Below are 23,217 nucleotides of genomic sequence, written 5' to 3' on the forward strand. Positions count from 1 at the left end.
ACTGAAAGATAATCAGAATTACAAGTATGAGAGGAACATTCTCTTTTTATCCAACGTACCCAAGTTGCTTCAAGGAACAAAGGAGGACCATGAATCTAGGGTAAATAAAGCCATCTATTGGCTTCGGAACCAAAGGGGTTGCTTATCGGTTGTACGTTCAGACATTTTTAATGTTAAACGGCTGAGCCCCCCGGAGTCCACCTTTGATATTCTTACAATCAAGTTTTTTGATAACTCCCTGCTTGATCATCTGAGAGCTTTCGATTCTCGTACTCGTTCGCTTTGGCTCAAAGGGAAAAGGGGGGCTATCAACTTAGAGTTTGGGATGTCTGATGCATTGCAGGTCCCAACGATTGCACGAGTCTGTAATGATATTATTCCGTCTTGGCAAGTTGATGTTACTCTGCCTAAACCACAATGACTGCCTATAAGTCAAGAGGCTCCCGACGGGGTTAGAACTAACGAGCCACCCCTGATCCGTACTATTGAGCCAAGCCAACAAGATGTCACACAGCCATATATCACCTCACCTGACGCCAGAGGTGGCTTACTCCTTATGTCATGGAACTTGGCTGGCATTGGGAGGAAATTGGACGATAATGACTGGTGCACTTATATCAAATCTCAAGATGTTTGCCTTTTTCAGGAAACATGGGCTGAGGATATGATCTTTATTGATGGGTTTCTCTCTTTTAATGTCCCTGCCCAACCTTCAGAAAAAGGGTCAGGTTGTGCCAAAGGGGGGCTGTTGATTCTTCTGAACAAAAGATTGCAATGCGATTATAAGATCTTACATTTTGACTGTGCTGACTTGATGGGGTTGCAATTAGTTTTTCGACAGCATCTTACTATCACCCTCATTAATGTCTATGCAAGATCAGTTTCACGTAGTGTAGAATCCCAGACCCTCACCCAGCTTCTTGAGTATTTGGACACTTCTAATTCTCTTGGTCAGCTGATTATAGCAGGGGACATAAACTGCACTTTCGAACCATCGACCCTCCTAATTGATCTAACTAAAGAGGAAGATTCACTATGGGGGATAGCACAATTGAATGCTGACCGCTATTGTTCTCGCACTTGTGTGGCAGTACAACTAGCCACACTATGTCTGAAACAAGGTCTTAGGGCCTGTAATGGCCGAACGCCCTCGGACCCGGACATTGCCCCTACCTTCAAAAGAGGCAGTTGTACCAGTACAATCGATTACTTCTTAGTAGATGTCAGACTGTGGCCACAGCTTAAAGATATGCTGGTAGATTGCAGGAGCGAAAGTGACCACTATCCACTATTATTGTCCTTTTCAGGGGAAGTATTTGGTCGTCTTGCCAATAATCAAGTTACTAAGGTACCCACCCCCATTGTGAAGTATTCAACTACCAAGGTTAAATGGCCAAATGTGGTGTCAAATCCTCTCTTGCTGCATGCAATATACTCATCCTTATTAGATAATCTGGCACCCTATCAAGATCAAGACCCCCAAGTCATCCCCATTCTTCACATACATGAAATCTTGGTGGGCAAATTTCAAGATATTTTTTATAGGAAGTGCAAAGCAAGCCCAAAAAGAGGTAACCCGTTAAGGAACTCCTGGTTTGACGAATCATGTGCCAGGGCCAAGTCAGGGGTTAAGTGTGCTATTTCGGAAGGGTCAATAGGGGATATTCAGTCATCTAGACGTATACATAAGGAATCTATCTTACGAGCTAAAAAAACTTGGGAGGACTCCATTTGGCAAGAACTGCTAAAAGCATCCAAATCCAACAATAATGGTAGGTTTTGGGAACTTGTAGCCAAAAGAGAGCACGGGGGTAGAACCATCACGTCAACTCACATCCAGCCAGAAAGCTGGGTGAACCATTTTTCCTCCCTCTATAGTATAATGGACATTCTTGATGTTCCCACAGAACATGGTAAGAGAGAAGACCTCGACACTCATCAAGATATCGAATCCCCTCTTATTCAATTGAGAGAGGACCATCTAGATATCAAGGACCCAATCTGCTTCTCCATAGAAGAGACTATAGAGGCAATTTGTTCACTAAAAATCGGGAAGGCTCCAGGTCCTGATGGAATACCAGGGGATCTATATAGATCAGAACCCCGAATTTGGGTCTGGTATATAAATGCTCTCTCTAACAAAATTTCTGAAGAGGGACAGATCCCTTCTACTTGGAAGGGTGCCGTGATCATACCCATTCATAAAAAGGGTAATGCTAATCTACCAGTAAACTACAGGCCAGTTAGCCTCTTAGATAATCTACAAAAGATTTTTGCTAAACAACTGTTTGGTAGATTAACACAATGGGCCGAGGAATGTAAGGTACTATCTCCCCTTCAAGCAGGGTTTCGACCTAGAATCAGCACAGTGGACCAGATCTTTAGGTTGTCAGTGCTGTATTGGAAATACACTGTTCTCGCCAAACAGCCTTTGTACGTTGCATTTGTAGATTTGAAATCTGCCTTTGACTTGGTCCCTAGGGAGAAGTTGTGGGTGGTTTTAGCTAGAACCGGAGTACCCAGAAACCTAGTCTCCCTAATAAAGCTTCTACACGAGGAGAACTATGCGCAAGTTCGTTGGGGTGAACAAGGTGAACTCACAGACAAAATTCCTATACACAGGGGTGTAAGACAGGGATGTGTGCTGGCACCACTCTTGTTCTCTTTATTTATTAACGAGGTAGTGCAACATATGATGAACTGCCAGAGTGACGCTCCCATTCTAGGGACCCATAAAACACCCATACTCCTCTTTGCTGATGATTCGCTTTTAATCTCAAAGACTCCCATGGGTCTGCAAACCCTCCTTGATAGATTTAGTGCTTTTTGCCAGGAATATGGCTTGGAGTTAAACACAAAGAAAACCAAGTTAATGGTGTTGCGCTCCGTGAAAAGGAAGAAATGTTCCATCTTTCTCGATGGAGTTTCCCTTGACAAGGTTAGTTTCTTCGATTACCTAGGTGTAAGGATGACCGATAATTTACGCTGGGAAGAACAGATTAACAAAAGCACTGGCCTTCTCATGCATAGTGCAGCTTCCATCTTGCGCTTTTTCAGGAGTACCTCCACAAAATCTGTTTCCCCTGCTATTAAGATATATGTAGCTAAGGCGCAGGGAGCTGCTGTGTACGGCGCAGAAGTATGGGGCTTCACTAATACCAGCAAACTAACACTTGGGGAGAACACATTTGCAAGGGCCCTCTGTGCATGTCCCCCCAGTACCCCACTGACACCTCTTTTCCTGGACTTGGGTTTTAAAAGGATCGCTGACCTGATAAACTTAAGACCCTTGACATATTGGGTCAGGCTATGGACCGTCCCTGAATTAGATACATATAAAGTCGCACTTTTAGACTTGTTAACATCTTCTAATGCAACTTCTATTCCATGGGTCAAGCATGTATCTACCTGGTTCAGGATATTGGGATTAGAGGATTACTGGGAGCACCCAAACAAACTTGCAAAAGTCCATCTTAAAACACTGAAACATGTATATTGGTCCTACATAAGGAATGTTGCTATTACCCATAATTCAGGCGGCCATCTAACCAACTTATTTATAGACATCAAATGGTATCCACAGCTTGAGTCCTATTTAGACATTATACCCGATATGTTAGGCAAAAGCCTATTTGCCAGATTTCGTTTCGGGACCTTACCACTGAAGACCGTGGTGTGCAGGTGGGACACAAATGCGTCAAATGACCTTTGCCCTGCTTGTGGCTCTAATTCTGAATCAGTGGAGCACTTTATGTTTTTTTGTCCCGCATATAGGGCTCCTAGGAACAAATGGATTCGAGCCCCTTGTCTAGAAATGGGAATTAGGAACTGTGCACTAGCTTTAAGGATTTTAAAAAGCGATTCTACCAAAATGCTAATAGTTTCAGTTAGCAAATATTTACTCATGGCATGGCGCATTAGGAGCTTTTATATCCCAAAGGGTTAGCGAATATTTTATTTTTCTGTTGTCGATGTTACAATTGTGTTTTTATAGTGGGGATGAAATGCTTTTAATATTCATATTTATATTTTAATTTTTATATTCGTTATGGTAAATAGATTATGTATTGCTTTGATGATCATTGATCGAATAAAGCTCTGTTGAATGATGACAAGCATTTACTATAAAAGAACCCTTTATACAAATACACAAACATAAAGTGGTTCTCCGTACAAATCCCAAATTCTTACCAAAAGTTATATCACCGTTCCACCTAAACCAAACAGTAGAACTCCCAGTCTTTTTTCCACAACCAGACTCAGTAGCTGAAAGAGCCTTACATACGTTAGACATTAAAAGAGCACTAATGTATTACATTGATAGAACAAAACAGTTTCGCAAAACAAAACAATTGTTTGTAGCCTTCCAAAAACCTCATGCAGGAAATCCAATATCCAAACAAGGCATTGCCAGATGGATAGTGAAATGTATTCAGACCTGCTATATTAAAGCAAAAAGAGATCTACCTGTTACGCCAAAGGCGCACTCCACTAGGAAGAAAGGCGCCACAATTGCCTTTCTAGGAATTATACCTATGACAGAAATCTGTAAGGCAGCCACATGGTCTACGCCTCATACATTCACAAAACATTACTGTGTAGATGTGTTAACAACACAACAAGCCACAGTAGGACAGGCTGTATTACAAACATTATTTCAGACAACTTCAACTCCTACAGGCTAAGCCACCGCTTTTGGGGAGATAACAGCTTACTAGTCTATGCACAGCATGTGTATCTGCAGCTACACATGTCATCAAACGGAAAATGTCACTTACCCAGTGTACATCTGTTCGTGGCATGAGACGCTGCAGATTCACATGCGCCCTCCCGCCTCCCCGGGAGCCTGTAGCCGTTATAAATTGATGAAACTTGTACATTTGTAAATATATACTATTTTTATACACATTATGTACATACTTACTAACTCCATTGCATGGGCACCTTTACAATATACACAACTCCTACCTCACCCTCTGCGGGGAAAACAATCGAAGATGGAGTCGACACCCATGTGCAATGGAGCCGAAAGGGAGGAGTCCCTCGGTCTCGTGACTTGAAAAGACTTCTTCGAAGAAAAACAACTTGTAACACTCCGAGCCCAACACTAGATGGCAGGATAACGCACGCATGTGAATCTGCAGCGTCTCATGCCACAAACAGATGTACACTGGGTAAGTGACATTTCCCATATATATATATATATATATATATATATATATATATAATGTGTACTTACCTCCAGTTGGGGGGCTGCCTATAAGTAATCTAGTGTTGTGTTACTATAATAAAGTACCTTTATTTTTGTAACACTTTGTGGTTCTTTCATGTGTGATAAGTAGCTGTGCCAGTATTGTGGTTTTGCATGTCTCCTAGAAAAGCCTTTGCTGCTCATTCTCAGCTACCCCTAGAGAACCCTGACTTCCCACCAGGCAAGCCTCCTACAGTCATTATCACGTAATGTTTTGTTTTCCTGGCATGCGTCCAGAGAAGGTAACCAAAGGAAGGGTATTTCCAGGGATCAAAAATGAATTAAACGATTTGGAATCCAGATCCCCAATTACCCATCTCTGTAAAGGGTGTAATCTGTATGGGTAAAAAACCTATATTTTTACCCAGCAAATATTATACCAGGTTTTCCAAAAAGATAACAACGAAAGGTGAGGATTTTCTGTTCCACAATGGAGTTAGGGATGTGGTTGGAGCCAGCTGAAGTCCCTAAGGTGGCTTCCTTCGCACAGATGTGCAAACAAGCTCCAACTTTGTCTTGGCAGTTTGGAAATACACAATTGATTGTTCACAATGCCACCACATATGTGCCCTATATTGTGAAAGTTGGAGAACTGTTTTTTTTCATCTGTACATTGGAATCTGGACGTATTTTTGGAATCCTGTTTGGCAAAGGCTAGTTTAAAAGTATGAAATAAGCAGAGGTTGTACGTTTCCTGTTGACCTACTGAAGTGTGTGATTGATAATGTTTTTTAGTACCCAGCTTGTCAATAAAGGTTTAGGCCAGCATGTAAGCTAAAGTCAGGACTCCAATGCATCCGCTTGGCAAAGGCGCTAGACATGTCATTCGTAGCGTGTAGCGTTCTTCTGGAAAGCTGTTCTGACTCCTGCAGTTCTCAGCGACATTGTTCGCTCTACATTTTTCTGCTTTGTGCAGTAATTGTAACCAAGCTGTGCTAACATGCAAAACGTCAGTATCCAAACAAGGTACCAAAATAATGGTGCTTCACAGCCGCAAAGATTTGTTCAAAAGTAAAAGCAAAAAGGTGCAGTTTCACTGAACTTTAGCTCCATGTCATAGGCATGTTTTATTCAGTTTTTGTAATGCAGTTGTAACACACAGCGTAGGGGTTTGTAGTATAGTGAACTGTTTTGAATGATTTCACGTCAATTAATAATTTCATGGTGGCCCTTCTAAATGTAAGTTTACTCAAACAGTGATTAATTGCTGCAATAGAAATATCAAAATGTATGCCTGTGTCTTGGAGCAATATTTAAACCTGGTTAATTCACTTAATTATTGGGCACCAGACAACAAGACCGCTTTTTCATACTTTCCTTTAGCCAGCAGACGTTTTATGGTGCTGATGATTGGTAGACTTTATCTACTCCCCGCAGAGGTCAGTGGTCATCTGGCTGGCCGCCTGCCATCCATCTGACAATCTCATATTTGTAGATGGATCTTACAGCTAGATATGGCCTTCTGGTTCCTAGGCTGCATGAGGAGGATGTTGTCATTGAGGAAGATTTTTTAAATGCTTTCTATCAGCACCTGAAAACTTCACTCATGCCCTTGTCACAATGAAGCTGGGCTACGGGAACGCCAGGATCAACAAATAACTCAATAGAAGATTGCAGGCGATCAAGAACATGGCTGCTAGAATCACACTTCATCTCCCATGCTTATCACATACATCTCACCTCATGGAGAGCCACTGGCTACTCATACACAGATGAGCATAGTTCAAACTCCTCACTCACACCTACAAAGGACTACACCATAGTGACCCAGCATACCTCAACAACCTCATCGCTTTTCACAAACCCTCCAGACACCGCCTATCAGCTGGTGTTCTACTAGCACACATCCCATGCATTCGGAAAACCATACCCAATGGCTGCACATTCTCCTACATCGCTTCTAAAGTGTGAAATGGCCTGTTGCTACACATACGAGCCTCCTCTTCACTTATTGACCTGGCTCTTCAAGTCCTTCCCTTCTGCCCAAGGCCAGGCCGAAGTCTTACCTGCTCAGAGCCTGGATACCCTTGTGATAGGGTAATAGCACACTGTATTAATCAGCTTAATATAACAAATCAGGTTGGTTAATGTCCTGACTTTTGGAGTGAAAATAACCACAGACATACACTGTGACTGTTACTGATGGCTGTGTTATACTGACCCACACCTAATAAAGGATTAACAGTGTGTTCATAGAATTTTTCGGGTATTGTACTCGCCATCCACTTTTATGACCAGTTTGGATATGAACCAGTTATTGGACAGTTGCACACAGCACAGACTGGTTGCCCTAACAGTTGGATGTCCGGGGAAGCTGCCGTATGAAAAAAAAAGTTTGTCAGTCACAGAACTGAATGTGTGGTGGAAAGCTCACAGCGGCATTTTGACTTCTAAATGATTGAAGATGTTTAAAGAGGTGACAGCACTGAGGAGGTACCAGAAATGAAGAGGGTAGTTCACATTGTTCTGGTCTCAAAACCTAACAAAGGTGTAACTAAGCAAACTGTTTATTGTCCCATGCCCAGTAGTGCAGCAAAATACTTTGCCATCTGTTAGCTAGTAGCCAGAACGTTGTCACCTGGTTCACCTAGGCTAGTATATTTTTACACATGTCATGAAGCAAGTTATGATTAGGGAGGAATGGTTGGTACAGCTATCTTGGAATGCTGAAAATATGTTCAGTCTAACAAGTTGTGAACACCTGTTCCATGTCCTACATAGGCTGGAATTTGGTTCTAGCTACCTGCGGTGGGAATCCACTATTGCATCATGATCCCTTAGAATGGTTAAAGACAAACTCTTTATTGTCAAAGGGGATGGATTTTAGGATGCCAGGATCATCACAGGAAGCATTCAGATTGGTGACTGCCCATTATCTACATTGGACTAGGCTACTTTGGTTGGCCAAGGAATTGTGATCTTTCTGTTCCTGTCATCCTTACGACCACAGCAACATTGTTCATTGTGAAGGGTCGAATAATAAACTGAGTTCACACCTCTGTTTCCCCAATGGTTGATGAATACTAAATTGAAAGCAGACTGTGGGTACGTAGTAACTAATTAAGTGTGGCTAACATTGTTTAAATTGATTTTGGAAATGTCTACCAATGCTCTTGTAAAGCTTGCACCGTTCCACCTATTTGACGATACATCCGATAATGCTGCATAAAATGAATAGTAGGAAAGATAATTATCCTAAATGCAATGCCACGTCATTTCTCACTTAATAATGGAGTGTCCCAGGTTGGTCGAGTACTGACAAAACATACTGAACAGATACACATCAGGCATAGAACCACACATTGAGAAATCGCCAGAGGTCTGCGTACTCGTCTACACCTCCCATTCAACACTAAAAGCAAAATGAAAAGGATTACTCTCCAGATCGAAATGATATTAACTAACACAGAATCACAATTAAATGAATGAATGTAGAACCTCCTACAATAAAGACTAATTGAGAGATGTTGGAGAAACTCATGCATAGGAGGTGAGACTTGTACCTTTACGAAGACAAACTTGCAGACAACATAATTGATTGGAAAGAGGCCATACTAACATTTCTGCATCCACTGGATTGTATGTGTTGAAAGGAGTGTCTCCTTGTCCTTGACTATATGTTCATAATTTGAAATGCACTAGAATAACCATGTGCTGTCCAGAAAAATGTTATTTCTCCCTTGGACTGTTGTACTGATATCCCATAGGGTATGTTTGGCAGCATTAATCCTTTTCTAGAGTCGCATGCTGTGCATTATTCCGTCATCTAGTGGTTGGGCCCGGAATTGTCTTGGTTGCCCCCTCCCCCCCACCTCCGGGCATTGTCAGCCACTATTTGGTGCTTGGTCAATCTCCTGTCAGATGGTGCCCTGGAAGCAAAAGGAGGCGCTGTAAAGTTTTTGGAAGAAATGGCTTAACGAGATGGAAGGAGAGCGATGGAGAGAAGGGGATCTATGCTCATCAACCCCGGCAGGGGACCCCAACGGAATTTGCACGTGGCTAAAGAATGAGGCAAGGTAGGGGTCATGGAAAACACCCCCTTTCATTTCTGCCTGAACTATCACAGATTTGCACTTACCAATCTGCACGAAGTTTGCAACCACTGTCTGCCGAGAGACCATGGGGACGAGGATCACAAGGCTTGAGCCGCATTCATGCCAAAGACTCTCAGGGTGCACTAAAAGCAGAGAGAGGAACACCACACAGCAGTGTACAGCCAGAAACCACAGGTATCTCTGAAGGACCTGGGCCTTTACAGCAACTATGTAGAGCAGGTCCCAATGGAAGATCTGACATAGAAATCTTCAAGGGGGACACCAAGAAGAAACATGCAGCGATGAAGGGCATTCAAAAAGGTAAAAAGACTGCTGAAACTCTCGGAGGCTGAGATCCATGAGAAAAAGTTGCACAAGGCAGCCCCGACGTCCAACAAAACGACGATCAAGGGTCAGCCGTAAATAAAGGAGGCCCACGGATCCCAGCACCACCACGGCTTGAGAGGCCTCAAAAGAAGCCCCAAGACCATCGGAGGAAGAACCGCCTACTCTGAAAAAGAGATTATCTTCAACGCAGGATGTCAAAATGGTCTTAGAGGTGGAGAAGATGAGACAGGTTAGAAGCAGAAATGGCAGCACTTCTTCAGCGAAAGGAGGAGTTAGACGACGCACAAAGGGAATTCAGGATTCCAAGTAAGCACCTGTAGGAAACTGGCTCTGTACATACTATCTCAAAGTGAGAGATAGTGTGCACAGAGTCCAGGGCTTCCCTTTAGAGGTTGATAGTGGCAATAATAAATACTAATGCTCTATTTGTGGTAGTGTGGTCAAGCAGTAGGCTTATCAGAGGGTAGTGTTAAGCATTTGTTGTACACAAACAGGCAATAAATGAGAACACACACTCAAAGACTTAACTCCAGACCAATAGGTTTTTATATACTGTATAGAACTTTGAAGTAAAACAGTAATGTACACAGTTTAGCATAAAATGCCAATAAGCTATTTTAAAAGTGGACACAGTGCAACATTCAACAGTTCCTGGGGGAGGTAAGTAAAGGTTAGTTTGTCAGGTAAGTAAACCACTTACAAGTTCAGTCCCCATGCATGGGCAGCCCACTGTTGGGGGATCAAGTCAACCCCAAACACCCAGCACCAGCAACACGTGCTGGTCAGGTGCAGAGGTCACAGAAGGTCCCAAATAACATAAGTGCCTATGGAGACTAGGGGAGCTCCGGTTCCAGTTTGCTAGCAGGTAAGTACCTGCTTCCTCGGGGAGCAGACCAGGGGAGTTTTGTAGAGCACTTGGAGGGGGAGGGAAGGCAGTCCCAAACAGGCACACAAAATACACCCTCAGCGGCACAGAGGCGGCTGGGTGCAGTGTGAAGGTGTCGGGTATTACGTTGAAATCATTGGGGGGACCCTGGGGTTACTGGCGATGCAGGCCAGGCACAGGGGGGCTTCTCGGGCCAGCCACCGACTGTGCAAAGATGAGGGCCGCCTGCTGGTCACTCCTGCACCAGTAGTAGGTTCCTCTCTGGCCTGGGGGCTGTGGGTGCAGTGCTTCTTCCAGGCATCGGGATCTTTGTTACCGGGCAGTCACGGTCAGGGGGAGCCTCTGGATTCTCTCTGCATGCATCGCCGAGGGGGTGCAGGGAAGTCGTCTCAGGGTGGACACGTCGTGGGAGTCGCCTGGGGGTCCTCGCTGCAGTTTTTTCTGGACACAGGCCAGGAGTGTCTGGTGCAGAGAGTTGGAGACTCACGCTTCAGTAGTGAGGTGAGAGGCCCTTTAAATATGGTTTCTTCTTGTTGCTTTGGACAGAGCCGCTGTCCATGGGAGTTTCTTGGCCCTTTGGGTTTGCAGGGCAGTCCTCTGAGTTGGCAGAGGTGCTGTGCCCGCTGGATGCGTTGCTTTTGCAGGTTCTTTGAATCTGGAGACAGGCCAGTAGGGCTGGGGCCCAAAGCAGTTGTCGTCTCGTTCTTCTCTGCGTGGTTTTCAGGTCAGCAGTCCTTCTTGTTCAGGTTGCAGGAATCAGATTTCCTGGGTTCAGGGTCGCCCCTAAATACTAAATTTAGGGGTGTGTTTAGGGCTGGAGGGCAGTAGCCAATGGCTACTGTCCCGGAGGGTGGCTACACCCTCTTTGTGCCTCCTCCCTTTGGGGAGGGGGGCACATCCCTATTCCTATTGGGCTGAATCCTCCATGCCAAGATGGAGGATTTTCTAAGGAAGGGGTCACCTCAGCTCTGGACACCTTAGGAGCTGTCCTGGTTGGAGGGTGACTCCTCCTTGTTTTTTCTCATTATCTCCTCCGGACTTGCCGCCAAAAGTGGGGGCTGTGTCCAGGGTGGGGGGGAATACCTCCACTAGCTGGAGTGCCATGGGGCATTGTAACACCAGGCTTGAGCCTTTGAGGCTCACCGCCAGGTGTTACAGTTCTTGCAGGGGGAAGTGTGAGGCACGTCCACCCAGGACAGGCTTTGTTCCTGGTCACAGAGTGCACAAAGGCACTCATCCCATGTGGCCAGAAACTAGTCTGGAAGTGGCAGGCTGACAGAGACCAGTCAGCCTAGCATTAGCAGTTGGGCTGGCATGCAGGGGGCATCTCTAAGATGCCCTCTGGGTGCACTTCTCAATATATCCCAAACTGGCATCAGTGTGGATTTATTGTGCTGAGAAGTTTGATAACAAACTTCCCAGTATTCAGTGTAGCCATAATGGAACTGTGGAGTTCGTAATTGACAGACTCCCAGAACATATACTCTTTATGGCTACCCTGCACTTACTACTAAGGTTTTACTTAGACACTGTAGGGGCATAGTGCTCATGAAACTATGCCCTCACCTGTGGTATAGTGCACCCTGCCTTAGGGCTGTAAGGCCTGCTAGAGGGGTGACTTACCTATTCCACAGGCAGTGTGAGGTTGGCATGGCACTCTGAGGGGAGTGCCATGTCGACGTAGTCATTTTCTCCCCACCAGCACACACAAGCTGTGAGGCAGTGTGCATGTGCTGAGTGAGGGGTCCCCAGGTTGACATAATACATGCTGCAGCCCTTAGAGACCTCCCCTGGCCACAGGGCCCTTGGTACCAGGGGTACCATTTACAAGGAACTTATCTGTGTGCCAGGGTTGTGCCAATTGTGGAGACAAAGGTACAGTTTGTTCGGGAAAGAACACTGGTGCTGGGGCCTGGTTAGCAAGGTCCCAGCACACTTTCAGTCATAGCTGGCATCACCAAAAGGCAAAATGTTAGTGGGTAACCATGCCAACAGTAGCATTTTCCTACAGCACCCCATGACCACAGGCGTCGAAGAGGCTGTTTTAGAGTCCCCAGTGACACCAGAACCCCATGAAGAGGAAGCCAGGGATGAATTATATGACCCCGAAGGAGAATAGGCAACAAGGGGCTTCGAGGATGAATGGAATGACCTCCTCACGAGAGCCCAAAAAAGGAGGTCTACAACCACCCCAGCAAGACCTTCACCCCCTGACGTTACAGGTGACAGTAGCCTGATAAAGAAGGCAGCTGAAACTTTTGGAGTGCCTCTAGAGAAAGAGAAGGAAGTCTTATGTTTTCTCCTCTAAACTCTTATGTCATCAAGCAAGGGAAATCTGTATCTCCCAAAGCTACCCAGTCCACTGGACCAGGGCATGGAGGCCTTCAAAGATCCTGCTTCAACTAAAGGTGTGATACTTTGGGTAGAAAATAAGTAAAAACCTTCTTCAAAGGACCCTTGATACATGCAGGGGAACAACATAGCAGACTCTATCACTGTCACTGCCACCAGGAAGAGGAGTAATCACACCTTCACAGGCCCTTCTGAAAAAGAAAGCAAGAGGCTGGACATGGTAGGGAGGAAGATGGAAAGAGAGGCTGCAATGAAATGACGTATTTTACACTCCTACGCTCTTCTCAACAGATGTGGTCACCAACAGTGGGACATGATTGAGGAGCAAATGAAGAAGCTCCCAGAGGATAAGAAAAGAGCAAAAGCAATTATCCAAGCAGGGAAAAATATCGCCAACACTTGACTGAAATCCGCACTGGTCCAGCCATTACAGTGAGCAGAAAAATGTTTACGGGCGCAATTCTTAGGAGACATGCTTGGCTCAGGACCTCAAGCCAGAAGTTCAGGCCTCCAGTATGAACAAACCTTTCACTGGAGATGCTTTGTTTAGTTAAGAGGTAGATGAGCCCTTACAATAAATATAAAAAGACAAAGACAGCAAAGGCTAATGGGTGCGCTTCAATACCAAGGCACACTCAGAAGGGGAGGAAAGACGCCCAGAAGGCACACAGGAATCCTTTCTCAACAGGACAACAGCAGCAATAACATGCCCAGAGCGGTACACTCCAGGCTAGTCGACAAGCCGGATGCCAATAGTGGCAACATTCCACAAGGCAGCCCTTTTGTGGTAGAGGGAGAGCTAAAGGGCAAACATCCAGAGGAGGAGAAAACTCAGTGATTCAGAGATAGCCTCTGGCCCACATGGAATAACAGTGGGAGACAGAATAGTGTAATGCCCACAAGAATGGGCAAATATCACTACAGACAATTGGGTTTTAAACATGGTATGGCACACCTACTGTATAGAACTCACAAGCTTTCCACCAGCATAGAAGAAAAGGTATGGGGAAACAGAACTGGTACAACTAAGGAAGGAAGTAAAAACTCCTGCGAAAACATGAATTACAAAATGGAGCTAACAAAGGAGTTGAACTAGGGAAACTATCACCATACTCCCTGGTGCCAAAACAAGACCTTACACTAAGGCCAAAACCTCAACCTCAGATTCATAAGCAAATTAATTTTCACAAAACACTTCAACATGACATTACAAGAGATAATCCCACTTCTATAACAGCTGAACTACATGGCAACCATAGACTTAAAGGGTGCCTATTTACATGCCTATGAAACAAGCGCTCAAAGTACCTTAGATTTGTAATCTAGAAGGTTCACTATCAATTTAAGGTCTTGCTCTTCGACACCAAGTCTGCACCAAGGGGTTTTACAAAATGCCTGGAAACACGTGCAGCATTCCTATGAAGAAACTGGATTCAAGTCTATCCTTACCTGGACTACTGGCTAGTAAGGGCCAAATGCAAAGGAGAAATGTCAAAAGGACATTCAGACAGTGATCACAACCCTACAAAATCTGGGGTTCTCCGAAAACCACAAGAAATCATCCCCTCAACCACACTGGAAAATATTTTCTTAGGGGTGACACTTATCACCTACACCAGATGGGGCAATCTCTGACAGTGTGGGCAGTCATGAAACTAATGGGGATGATCGCATCGTGCATCCCCCTCATAACCCATGCGAGGCTCCACATGCGACCATTCCAAGAATGAAAATGAAGCAATTGGTCACAAGACACCGGGAGTTGGGAGGATCTAGTGACTGTAACAGCAAGGGTACAGAAGGAGGTACAATGGTGGGCATCAAAAGAGATGAAGACTGTACTACTAGCCCTGAAAGCCTTTCAAACACAAGTAACAGGGAAAACTGTCCGGACAACTGGGGACGAATATCAATCTAATAGTCCTATAGTGGGCTCAACAGACCTGGTACTCAAACCTACTTGAACTGTCCAAAGAGCAGATTATCAAAATCAAGGAAGGGCAGGACCTGCTCACAATGCAGAGGTGGCAAGGGCTCCATCCGGAACCAGCAGCACTCATTGTGGTAGCCTGGCGTCTGAATACATAGAATGCGGACACCTAAACTTGCCGCCTAGAACCATGGAAATACTGAAGGAAGCTAGAAAACCTACAACAAGATAATGCTACACAACAAAATCCTAAAGGCATCTTCTATGTTGCACAAAGAACAATGTATTTGAGACAATATCTAAACAGGAAACAGTACTAACCTATCTCACCCAACTACTGGACAGCTGGGGTAACTATTCATCTCTCAAGGTCCACTTGGCAACAGTTGTGGCCTACACCAGGGGAGCATCCTGTAAACGTTTTTTCACATCACCTGTGATTAAAAAAAAAAAAAAGGATCCTTGAGGGTTCCAAAAGAATTGCTCCTCTAGGAAGGCACCAGCCCCGATGTGGAGCTTGAATACGATATTAACACAATTAATGGCAAAACCATTTGAGCCTATGCATAAAGCAGAGCTCCATTACACCACACTAAAAACTGCCTTCCTGATAGCAGTCACATCACTACATAGAGTAAATGAACTTCAGGCGCTAACAATATAGAAACCATACATAAAAATACACAAGGACAAGGTAGTCCTCAGAACAAACCTTCAATTCCTAACTAAGGTGGTGAGCAAATTTCACGTCAATTGAAGTATTCAATTGCTAGTGTTCTTTAAGAAATCACAGACGCAACTGGAAGGAACATTACATACTCTTCATATAAGGAGAGGACTGATATGCCACCTACAAGCGACCAAACACTTTCCGCAACCAACTGTTTGTTTCCTATGCCAAATCCAGAAACGGGTCACCCATCACAAAAGGAACAGTTGCATGATGGATTGTGGAAACAATATAAACATGCTACACCTCAGTGGGAAAATCTCGAACTTATTGCCCATAAGCACACTCGCCAAGAAAGAAGGGTGCAACCCTAGCATTCATGGCACTATCTGCACAGAAGCAACATGAGCTTCTCCACACATCTTCACCATGCATTATTGTGTGGACTTACAAATGCATACGAAAGCTCAGGTGGTAAAAAAGGTATTAAAGCACCTGTTTGCAAGATCATCATTTCACCCCACCCAGCCCAAGGAAAGGGAAACCGCTACATAATCTAATGAACCCAGAAAAGGATTAATGCTGCAAAACGAAATGCTTATTTACCAGTAGGAGTAGTTTTGCAGCCTGAAGAGTTTTCTAGGTTTACTTGTGACCCACCCACCTCTCCGGAAATGAGAATAAGACAAACGGGTGGGAAACAAAAAAGCATTTGAAGATGGCTGCCATACACAGGAACTTCCGGGATGCCGTCTGAGGTCAGAGAGGGTACGGACCAACCGCCAAATGGTGGGCGACAATGCCCAAGGGGGAAAGAAGGGGGAGAAACAGACAATTCTGGACCCAACCACTAGATGTCGCAATAATGCCCAGCATGTGAATCCAGAAGCCTCTTCAGGCTGCAAAACTACTCCTACTGGTAAGTAACCATTTATTCACTGTTTACTGCAGTAGAAATGTGTATGAATTTTGTCTACTGGAATGCTGTACCTACATTTACATTTGTCTCAGACTATCTCAGCTGCGTAATACTCTGTAGTGTATCCATTTTAATTAATTTTTAAAAATGTGAATTACATAAAGACGTTAAATGGTATCCTGATTTTTGCTCAGCTTCACTGATGTCCCATCCAATGTAAACATGACCGTTTTCAGTGACCAATTACTTTTCAATAGAAGTTTGTTGTGTACATTTTAGAAATCTGGAATTGAAATATTGGATGAACACTTACTAACAGAAATATCCATGCTGTCATCAAAATCTGTGTGCAATACTGAACTCTGAGATTCTCCCATGACTTCAGAGCGCTTCACGTTGTTAATAGCCTCAAGAAACTCAGTCATAGATCTTGCTTCTGTTTTTTTGACCGGTGTCTTCGTTTACAGTGCAAGGTGGTCATGAAAGTGTTGAAATGCAACACAGTAGAGCCAGCAAAATGTTGAGTCTTTACTTCTTCAGGCTGCAATCTTTGCCATTCTGTCATGTTTTAATTGTGCATGCTCTGCCAGTAGCAGTTTCTGTCTGCATTTAACACTAAGAAACTGCCGATGACAAAGAGCCTTACAGGTGGCTACTTCATACCATAACATTTAACTCTTTGCTACTTACATGACTGTTCGGATAGTAGTTTCCAACCATTGCTACCTTACTTCCCAGTAAATAACTACCCAACAGTTTTTCCTTCAACACATACTCTGCAAAATCAAGCCATTTCTAGACCGTAATGAAACTGTTCCATAAGTGTTATATGAACAATGCTTTGGGATATCTGTATCTTGCTGCCACCTTCCCCAACAGACCAGGTATTTCTGTACTCTCTTATCTTCAGCACAGGGTTTGGTCTTAAAACTATTAAGAGACCATTTTGAGGAGTATTTAATAATCGCTTTCAGCCAGCTTGCCGTTACATGCAAACCGTGTCTTAGTCATAGACAAAATAAAACCTGCCGAAATAAATACAATACATACACTGTAACTGTGATGAGAACAAAATATTGGTAAAAGTGTGTGAGGAAATGGGGAGTATTATATGGTTGTGTGACCTCACCGTGTAATACACTTACCAACCCCGTAGGGTCCAGTAGGTTTCTTCTGTACAACCCTCAGCTCAACCCTAGATAGCCCTGACACTGTAACAGTAAGCCTTATGACGAGGATCAAGACAACTGAATAAGAATTTGACACTACTCTTAAGAAATCAGACACCAATTTATAAAAATAAAAAAGACTGTATTTTTATATGAATTTAGACACTAGATTGAAAAAGATCCACCAGAGGGTTCCTTTGATATAGATTTTACAAGCAATATTAAACAAAGCAATTTCAGTCATTCGCTGACAAGCCTTGGTAAAGTCAACAAATTGGATACTTAGGTAAGTGTTAATGCAGTTGGTTAGAAGTACTTGGGGCGACCAGCTCTGGCAGGGAGCAAGTCAGGGGGACTAGAAAGGTCCTCAAGAAACGTTACCTTCACAGAACACTCTTGTTCACATACGCTATAGCCATTTAACATCTGGAATTGCGAGATGGACTTCAGTTTTTATTTAAAATATTTAAGTTCGTTTTTTTTGTGTTTTTTTTTTTGTAAAACATTTAGTTAATAGAATTAGAATTGCCTTTAAAAATGACTATTATTTTTTTTTAAACAGCTCGACACTGGGAAGACCTTTGAAGCAGTCATGAGATTTGATACTGACGTGGAACTGGCCTACTTCAGAAATGGTGGCATCTTGAACTACATGATCCGCAAAATGGCTAATTAGGTGTGAACAGATGAAAGATGTTCAATCAAAAATGCCTTGTTGTGCCTCCTCCTCTTCCTTTCTTCTCATTTGGCCTGTCATGGGCGTGCCCAGAATCCCAGACCTAGGAAATCACGACAATGAAATAGCCGGTCTCATTACGAGCTTTGATTCCATGCTGCTTGTTTACACTGTTTGAATGTTTTTCACCACCTTACACGTTTGTTTATTTAATGAGCGTGATGGACGGAATACAGTATGGTTGTGAAACAACAAGATGAAGTCCCGAACTGCCAAGATCCCATATGATTGTGATAAACTTTCAGTTACACCTTTCTCCGTTGATTGAGAGTGCAAATGACCAATGAATGCTTCCTTTTACGAATATACTCGCTGGGTCATAGTTGAAATAGGTCTGTTGGCTAAGAGCATGGGAGAACGTCGATATCCCTTCAAGAGCCATCTGTGATGGCTGCCAATTCAGTTTTTGAACTGTTATCTCAATTGTTCCTTTCGTTAAAGAACCGTTCCCTAACTGAACATTCTTGGTTTGTTGGATTGTTTCTTTAGCACCCCTGCCGTCCATTTCATTTGCAATTATGCTTGAGGAAAGGGGACAAACATGATCTGTTTTTTTACCACCGAAGATTTTATTGCTGCTTTAATTCCCAGAAAATATAACCTGCAAAAATGTGGTAATCTATATATTCACCCAGAATAAGTAAAATATGGCAACAGAATTAAAAATACAAATTACCCATGCAAAATGATCTTATTATGTGTGTGTTTCTGTTTTTTTCTTTTACTGTGGGCAGTGCACAATGCTGTCAGACTTTGTGAGAGCAGACGTCACACGATGGTCTGTAAACACTATGGGCCGAAATAAGACCATCTCCCCCCAAAAAAAACCTTCAATTTGATAATAGTAAGACTCGCATCAGACTTGACTTGGCACTTTTAAAACAAAATTTATTCGGATATCCTATCTTCGCATCTAATGCTTATTAAATAACCAACTTTTACAGAATATTACAAATGTGAATTTTCATTTTCTTTAAAAAAGAATATCCCATGTAAGCGCTAGTTTTTGTTGTGTAGCATTAGATTGTTACAAAAACAATTTCTAACTTGAATCAGAATAAAACTATTTTCAAGACTTTTGTTGTGGTTTCATTGTAGCTTTTGCTTCTTATTCTAGCAATAGGTTTTCTATCATTCTAGGTATTTCTTCAGGACTTAATTATTGAGTGTCCTGATGTAAAATGACACATTGACACCGCTAACGCCATCCTGTTGGCAGGTTCATAACATGCATAGATTTCAAGTGCCCATGATGTAGACATGAATATTGGGGTGATGTGCAAAATTTATATAGCAGGGCCACGTCATGGAGCTAAACCCGTGGATGGTTCAGGAAACAGAAGTTCCCGATACTACGCTGTTACTGCAGGCATGATACTCCACAAGCAGTGAAGCAAATCAGCTCCAGCCTTTTGGGTTGGAGGTGACCCACCAGTTACTGTTTCTCTCTGACTGCCCCTACAAGCTGAATTTTTTTTCCCGAAGAGTACAAGTCGAGAAGGCACCAACCACACTTTAACGAGCCATTGGCATATGTACAGTGATTCTGCCCAGTCACTCACCCCTTGGTGGATTTGGTGCCTAATCCAAACCTGGCATTGCATCGTCCCAGTTTGGTAGAGTATTACAGCCACCACAAATGCTGTCTGACAGAATTGCTGTTCGCCCACTGCCTCATTGTGGATTAGAGTGGTCTGCCCCAGGATCATGCAGTCCTGCTTTAGCCATTCCCCATCGTCTCTGTTCTGACCCACCAGATTACACTGACTGTTTTCCATTGTGCTCCGGGCTTTGGTGGCCTTAGACATCTCCACTCACATTAGCTTACCTCATAATTCTCCTGTAGGGGATTTGCAGTTATAGTCCTAAACACTGAATAGTCCTGCCCACGTGCAGTGACCCTAGAGTACTTTTTCACTGTACAACTAAAGTGCAGAAGTTCACCTTTGTTCGGGAAGGCCTGCAGAGTCACTGGAGAAAGAAACCTATTAGGTAGCCTGTAGGAATGGCACAATTGTTCCTATCGACCTTTTTTTTTTTTTTTTAAAGGCCGCAATATTTTATATATATATATATATATATATATATATATATATATATATATGTATATATATATATATAATTGCATTATGTTTATTGTAAAACAGTAGAAGTGTCTTTCACAAGCCTTTTTCTTGGTAGAATAGAGAGAAGCAGCAAGGCAGGGCAGTGTAGCCCCATAGACTGCCATTAAATGAGTTAAAATAGAGGCTGCGCTTTCAAGAACCCAGAGATCACCAATATCCCATCATCCTGAGCAGGTGACATTTGCTTCAGTTCTTTTTTCTGGCTCCTGCTGACAGGACCCTGGTAAATTGACCATGGCCAAATTTTGGCCTTTTTCTTCAAAATCCTCTTCTGAATTTTTTTAGCAACTGTTTTATTTGATGTCTTTTGTTTTTAACAAGCCTTTTCTGTCTTTTTCTGACAAAACTTAGAGTTTTTTTTACTGAAAAATGCCCTCTCTTTTTGATCAATGTCTATCATGTGGGAGGAAGAAGGCCAAGACAGTACCTCACAAGGTGTGTATTCTCTGTCTTCCTGGAACACACATTCCTGCTTCGTGTCAACACTGCAGGTCTTTCTCCAGAAGCACCCTCAAGGACAAAGAAAAGATTCACCTCCATAGAACAGAGGAAAGGGTAAGACTTCATGTGCAGTATGGAAGAGGGACATCAGAGCGAGGAGAGCCTCACAGCTCTACCAGGGCTCTTTCATCTGTCTCTGGTCAGCGTCCCAGACAGAAAACAACTGAAAAACAATGAAGGTCTTGATCGACATAGAGAAAATCGAGGAGAGGAATAGCCCCTACATGTTCGCAATCCATCCATGGCTCACCGTCGAGGAAAAGCCGTCATTCACCCGCAAGGCATGGGATGTCAATGTCGAGAGCAACAAGAACTCTCGCGTCATTGAGCAGTCCGATGGCACAACATCATTCACCGTCGAGGCCCCATAGGGGTTCATCATCGAGAGCCATACCCATGTCAACATCTATTACAGTCTACAAGTTGGTCAACTTCTAGACATACGAAATGGTTGACGTCGAGGAGCTTCATAACCTTCTCAAGACTTCAGTAGACAAGAAGAAAGAATGCGTATATACACTTCACCAGATTTAGAGTATTCTAGAACATACTCCCCTACAAGAGTTGCGCCTGGCTCTCCTCTGCCATCGCCATCTCCTCAACCTACTCCGCCTCCACCATCTCAACCTCTGCCTCCGCCAACTCCTCTTCCTCCAGAGCCAGCACCACAAAGGTCTACTACGCATTCTCATTCACGCCATCGCCATAACCCAAGACACTCATCTTCTTTGACTAGGTGCTTTAATCACCATCACCATTCTAGGAGATCTTGTTCAAGGCATAACCTTGACACCTCATCCATCTCTACCGGATATTATTCCCCAACATTGTCAGACTCCCCACCGCCACGTATATCACCTGGGATGACATCACCACTTTTCAAGAAGTCTTGCTGGGGGAGGCTGCAAAGCCTAATATACCAATGTCGACTCCAGCTTCGTCATCATCAGCAATATTTGAGACCCTACAACACAGGTCAGCATTGATGCCTTTATTGCCATTAATGCCAGGCTTGTTAGAACCTGCTATAAACTTGTTTTTAACATCAGCCTCATTTAAGCCAGCTCCTTCTAGACTCCAGAGGAAGTATTGCCCTCCAAAACAGGATCTGGCTTTCCCTCGAACTGATCCATCACTGGTCTCTGACAATCTAGTGGCAGACAAAAAACATCATGCCACTACTTCTACAGTTCCTCCTGACAAAGAAAGAAGGAGGATTGACTCAGTCACTCAAAGTCTGCAGCACAGTAGCAACCACAATGAAGGTGGCAAGCACTACTGCCCTCTTAGGCAGATATGACAGGGCCTTATGGGACTCAATGCAACAATTTATGGACCATCTTCCGCTAGAAAAAAGAGATTTCCAGGAAATCCTCAATGAGGGTTTGCTTATCTCAAACCAAATTCTTAGTGCCATGGCTGATTCCTCACTCCACGCAGCACATGAATCCTTCCATGGAATCGCTCTCCGAATGCATTCTTTGCTTTGTCTCACATCACTCGAACTGGGGGCTTAACAGAGAATTTTGAATCTAACATTCTCTGGCACAACGCTGTACGGAAGCCATACCGATCGTGAGGATGAAGACTGGGATGGAGACTTTAAAAGCCGTTGGCCTGGAAAGATCCAGAGAACAAAGTAAATCTTTCCATCCCTGTCACCGAAGGTACTATGCCCAGCCCCTCTGTGGGGACACCAGCAAAGCAGCGCCCAACAGCAGCAGCGCCCGTACCAGCAATACCAGAGAAAGCAGACCGGGGCAGATCCTCCCACCAGACTACTCAAGGTGGAAAGCAACAACCTGTCTCCAAACCCTGATTCATTACTTCCCCCTCTTTTGTTACCCACTCCAGTGGGGGGGGGGGGGAGGTGGAGCATACAATCACATTTGATAGAATGACAAAAAAATAACAATAGATGCCTGGGTTCTGAACATTGTACAAAATGGATATTCTCCGGATCTCCAGTCCTCCACTAGCCATCCCTCCGAAGCCATCCAGTTTTCAACTCCAGTTCTTATGGTCAGGAGTCAACATCATTTTACAGAAACAAGCTGTGTAACCTGTTCCTCTCCACCAACGAGGGACAGGTATTTATTCCAGGTATTTATTCCAGGTAGTTTCTACTGAAAAAGAAAGTAAAGATCATATTCAGACCCATTCTGTACCTCAAATCAGCCAAAAAGTGGATTTGGCAAGAAAAGTTCCGGATGCTGTAATTACACCAATATTTTTGCCCAATTACACCAGAGGGATTGGCTCTGTTCCATCGACTTTCATGAGCATACTCTTACA

At 43.7% G+C, this 23,217-nt stretch overlaps 1 protein-coding gene across 3 annotated transcripts in view; it reads left to right on the forward strand.

Moving 5' to 3' along the window:
* Window positions 1–19,370, forward strand: part of ACO1 (aconitase 1) — a 616,249-nt gene extending 596,879 nt beyond the window's left edge. For all 3 annotated transcript variants that reach the window (XM_069239660.1, XM_069239672.1, XM_069239665.1), the window contains one exon: window positions 18,122–19,370. In XM_069239660.1, the coding sequence (XP_069095761.1) occupies window positions 18,122–18,235 (114 nt within the window). In that variant the 3' untranslated portion in view covers window positions 18,236–19,370. The remainder of the gene's footprint in view (window positions 1–18,121) is intronic.
* Window positions 19,371–23,217: the final 3,847 nt, after the last annotated feature.

This window comes from Pleurodeles waltl, chromosome 1_2, assembly GCF_031143425.1.
Source record: "Pleurodeles waltl isolate 20211129_DDA chromosome 1_2, aPleWal1.hap1.20221129, whole genome shotgun sequence".
Classification (NCBI taxonomy): domain Eukaryota; kingdom Metazoa; phylum Chordata; class Amphibia; order Caudata; family Salamandridae; genus Pleurodeles; species Pleurodeles waltl.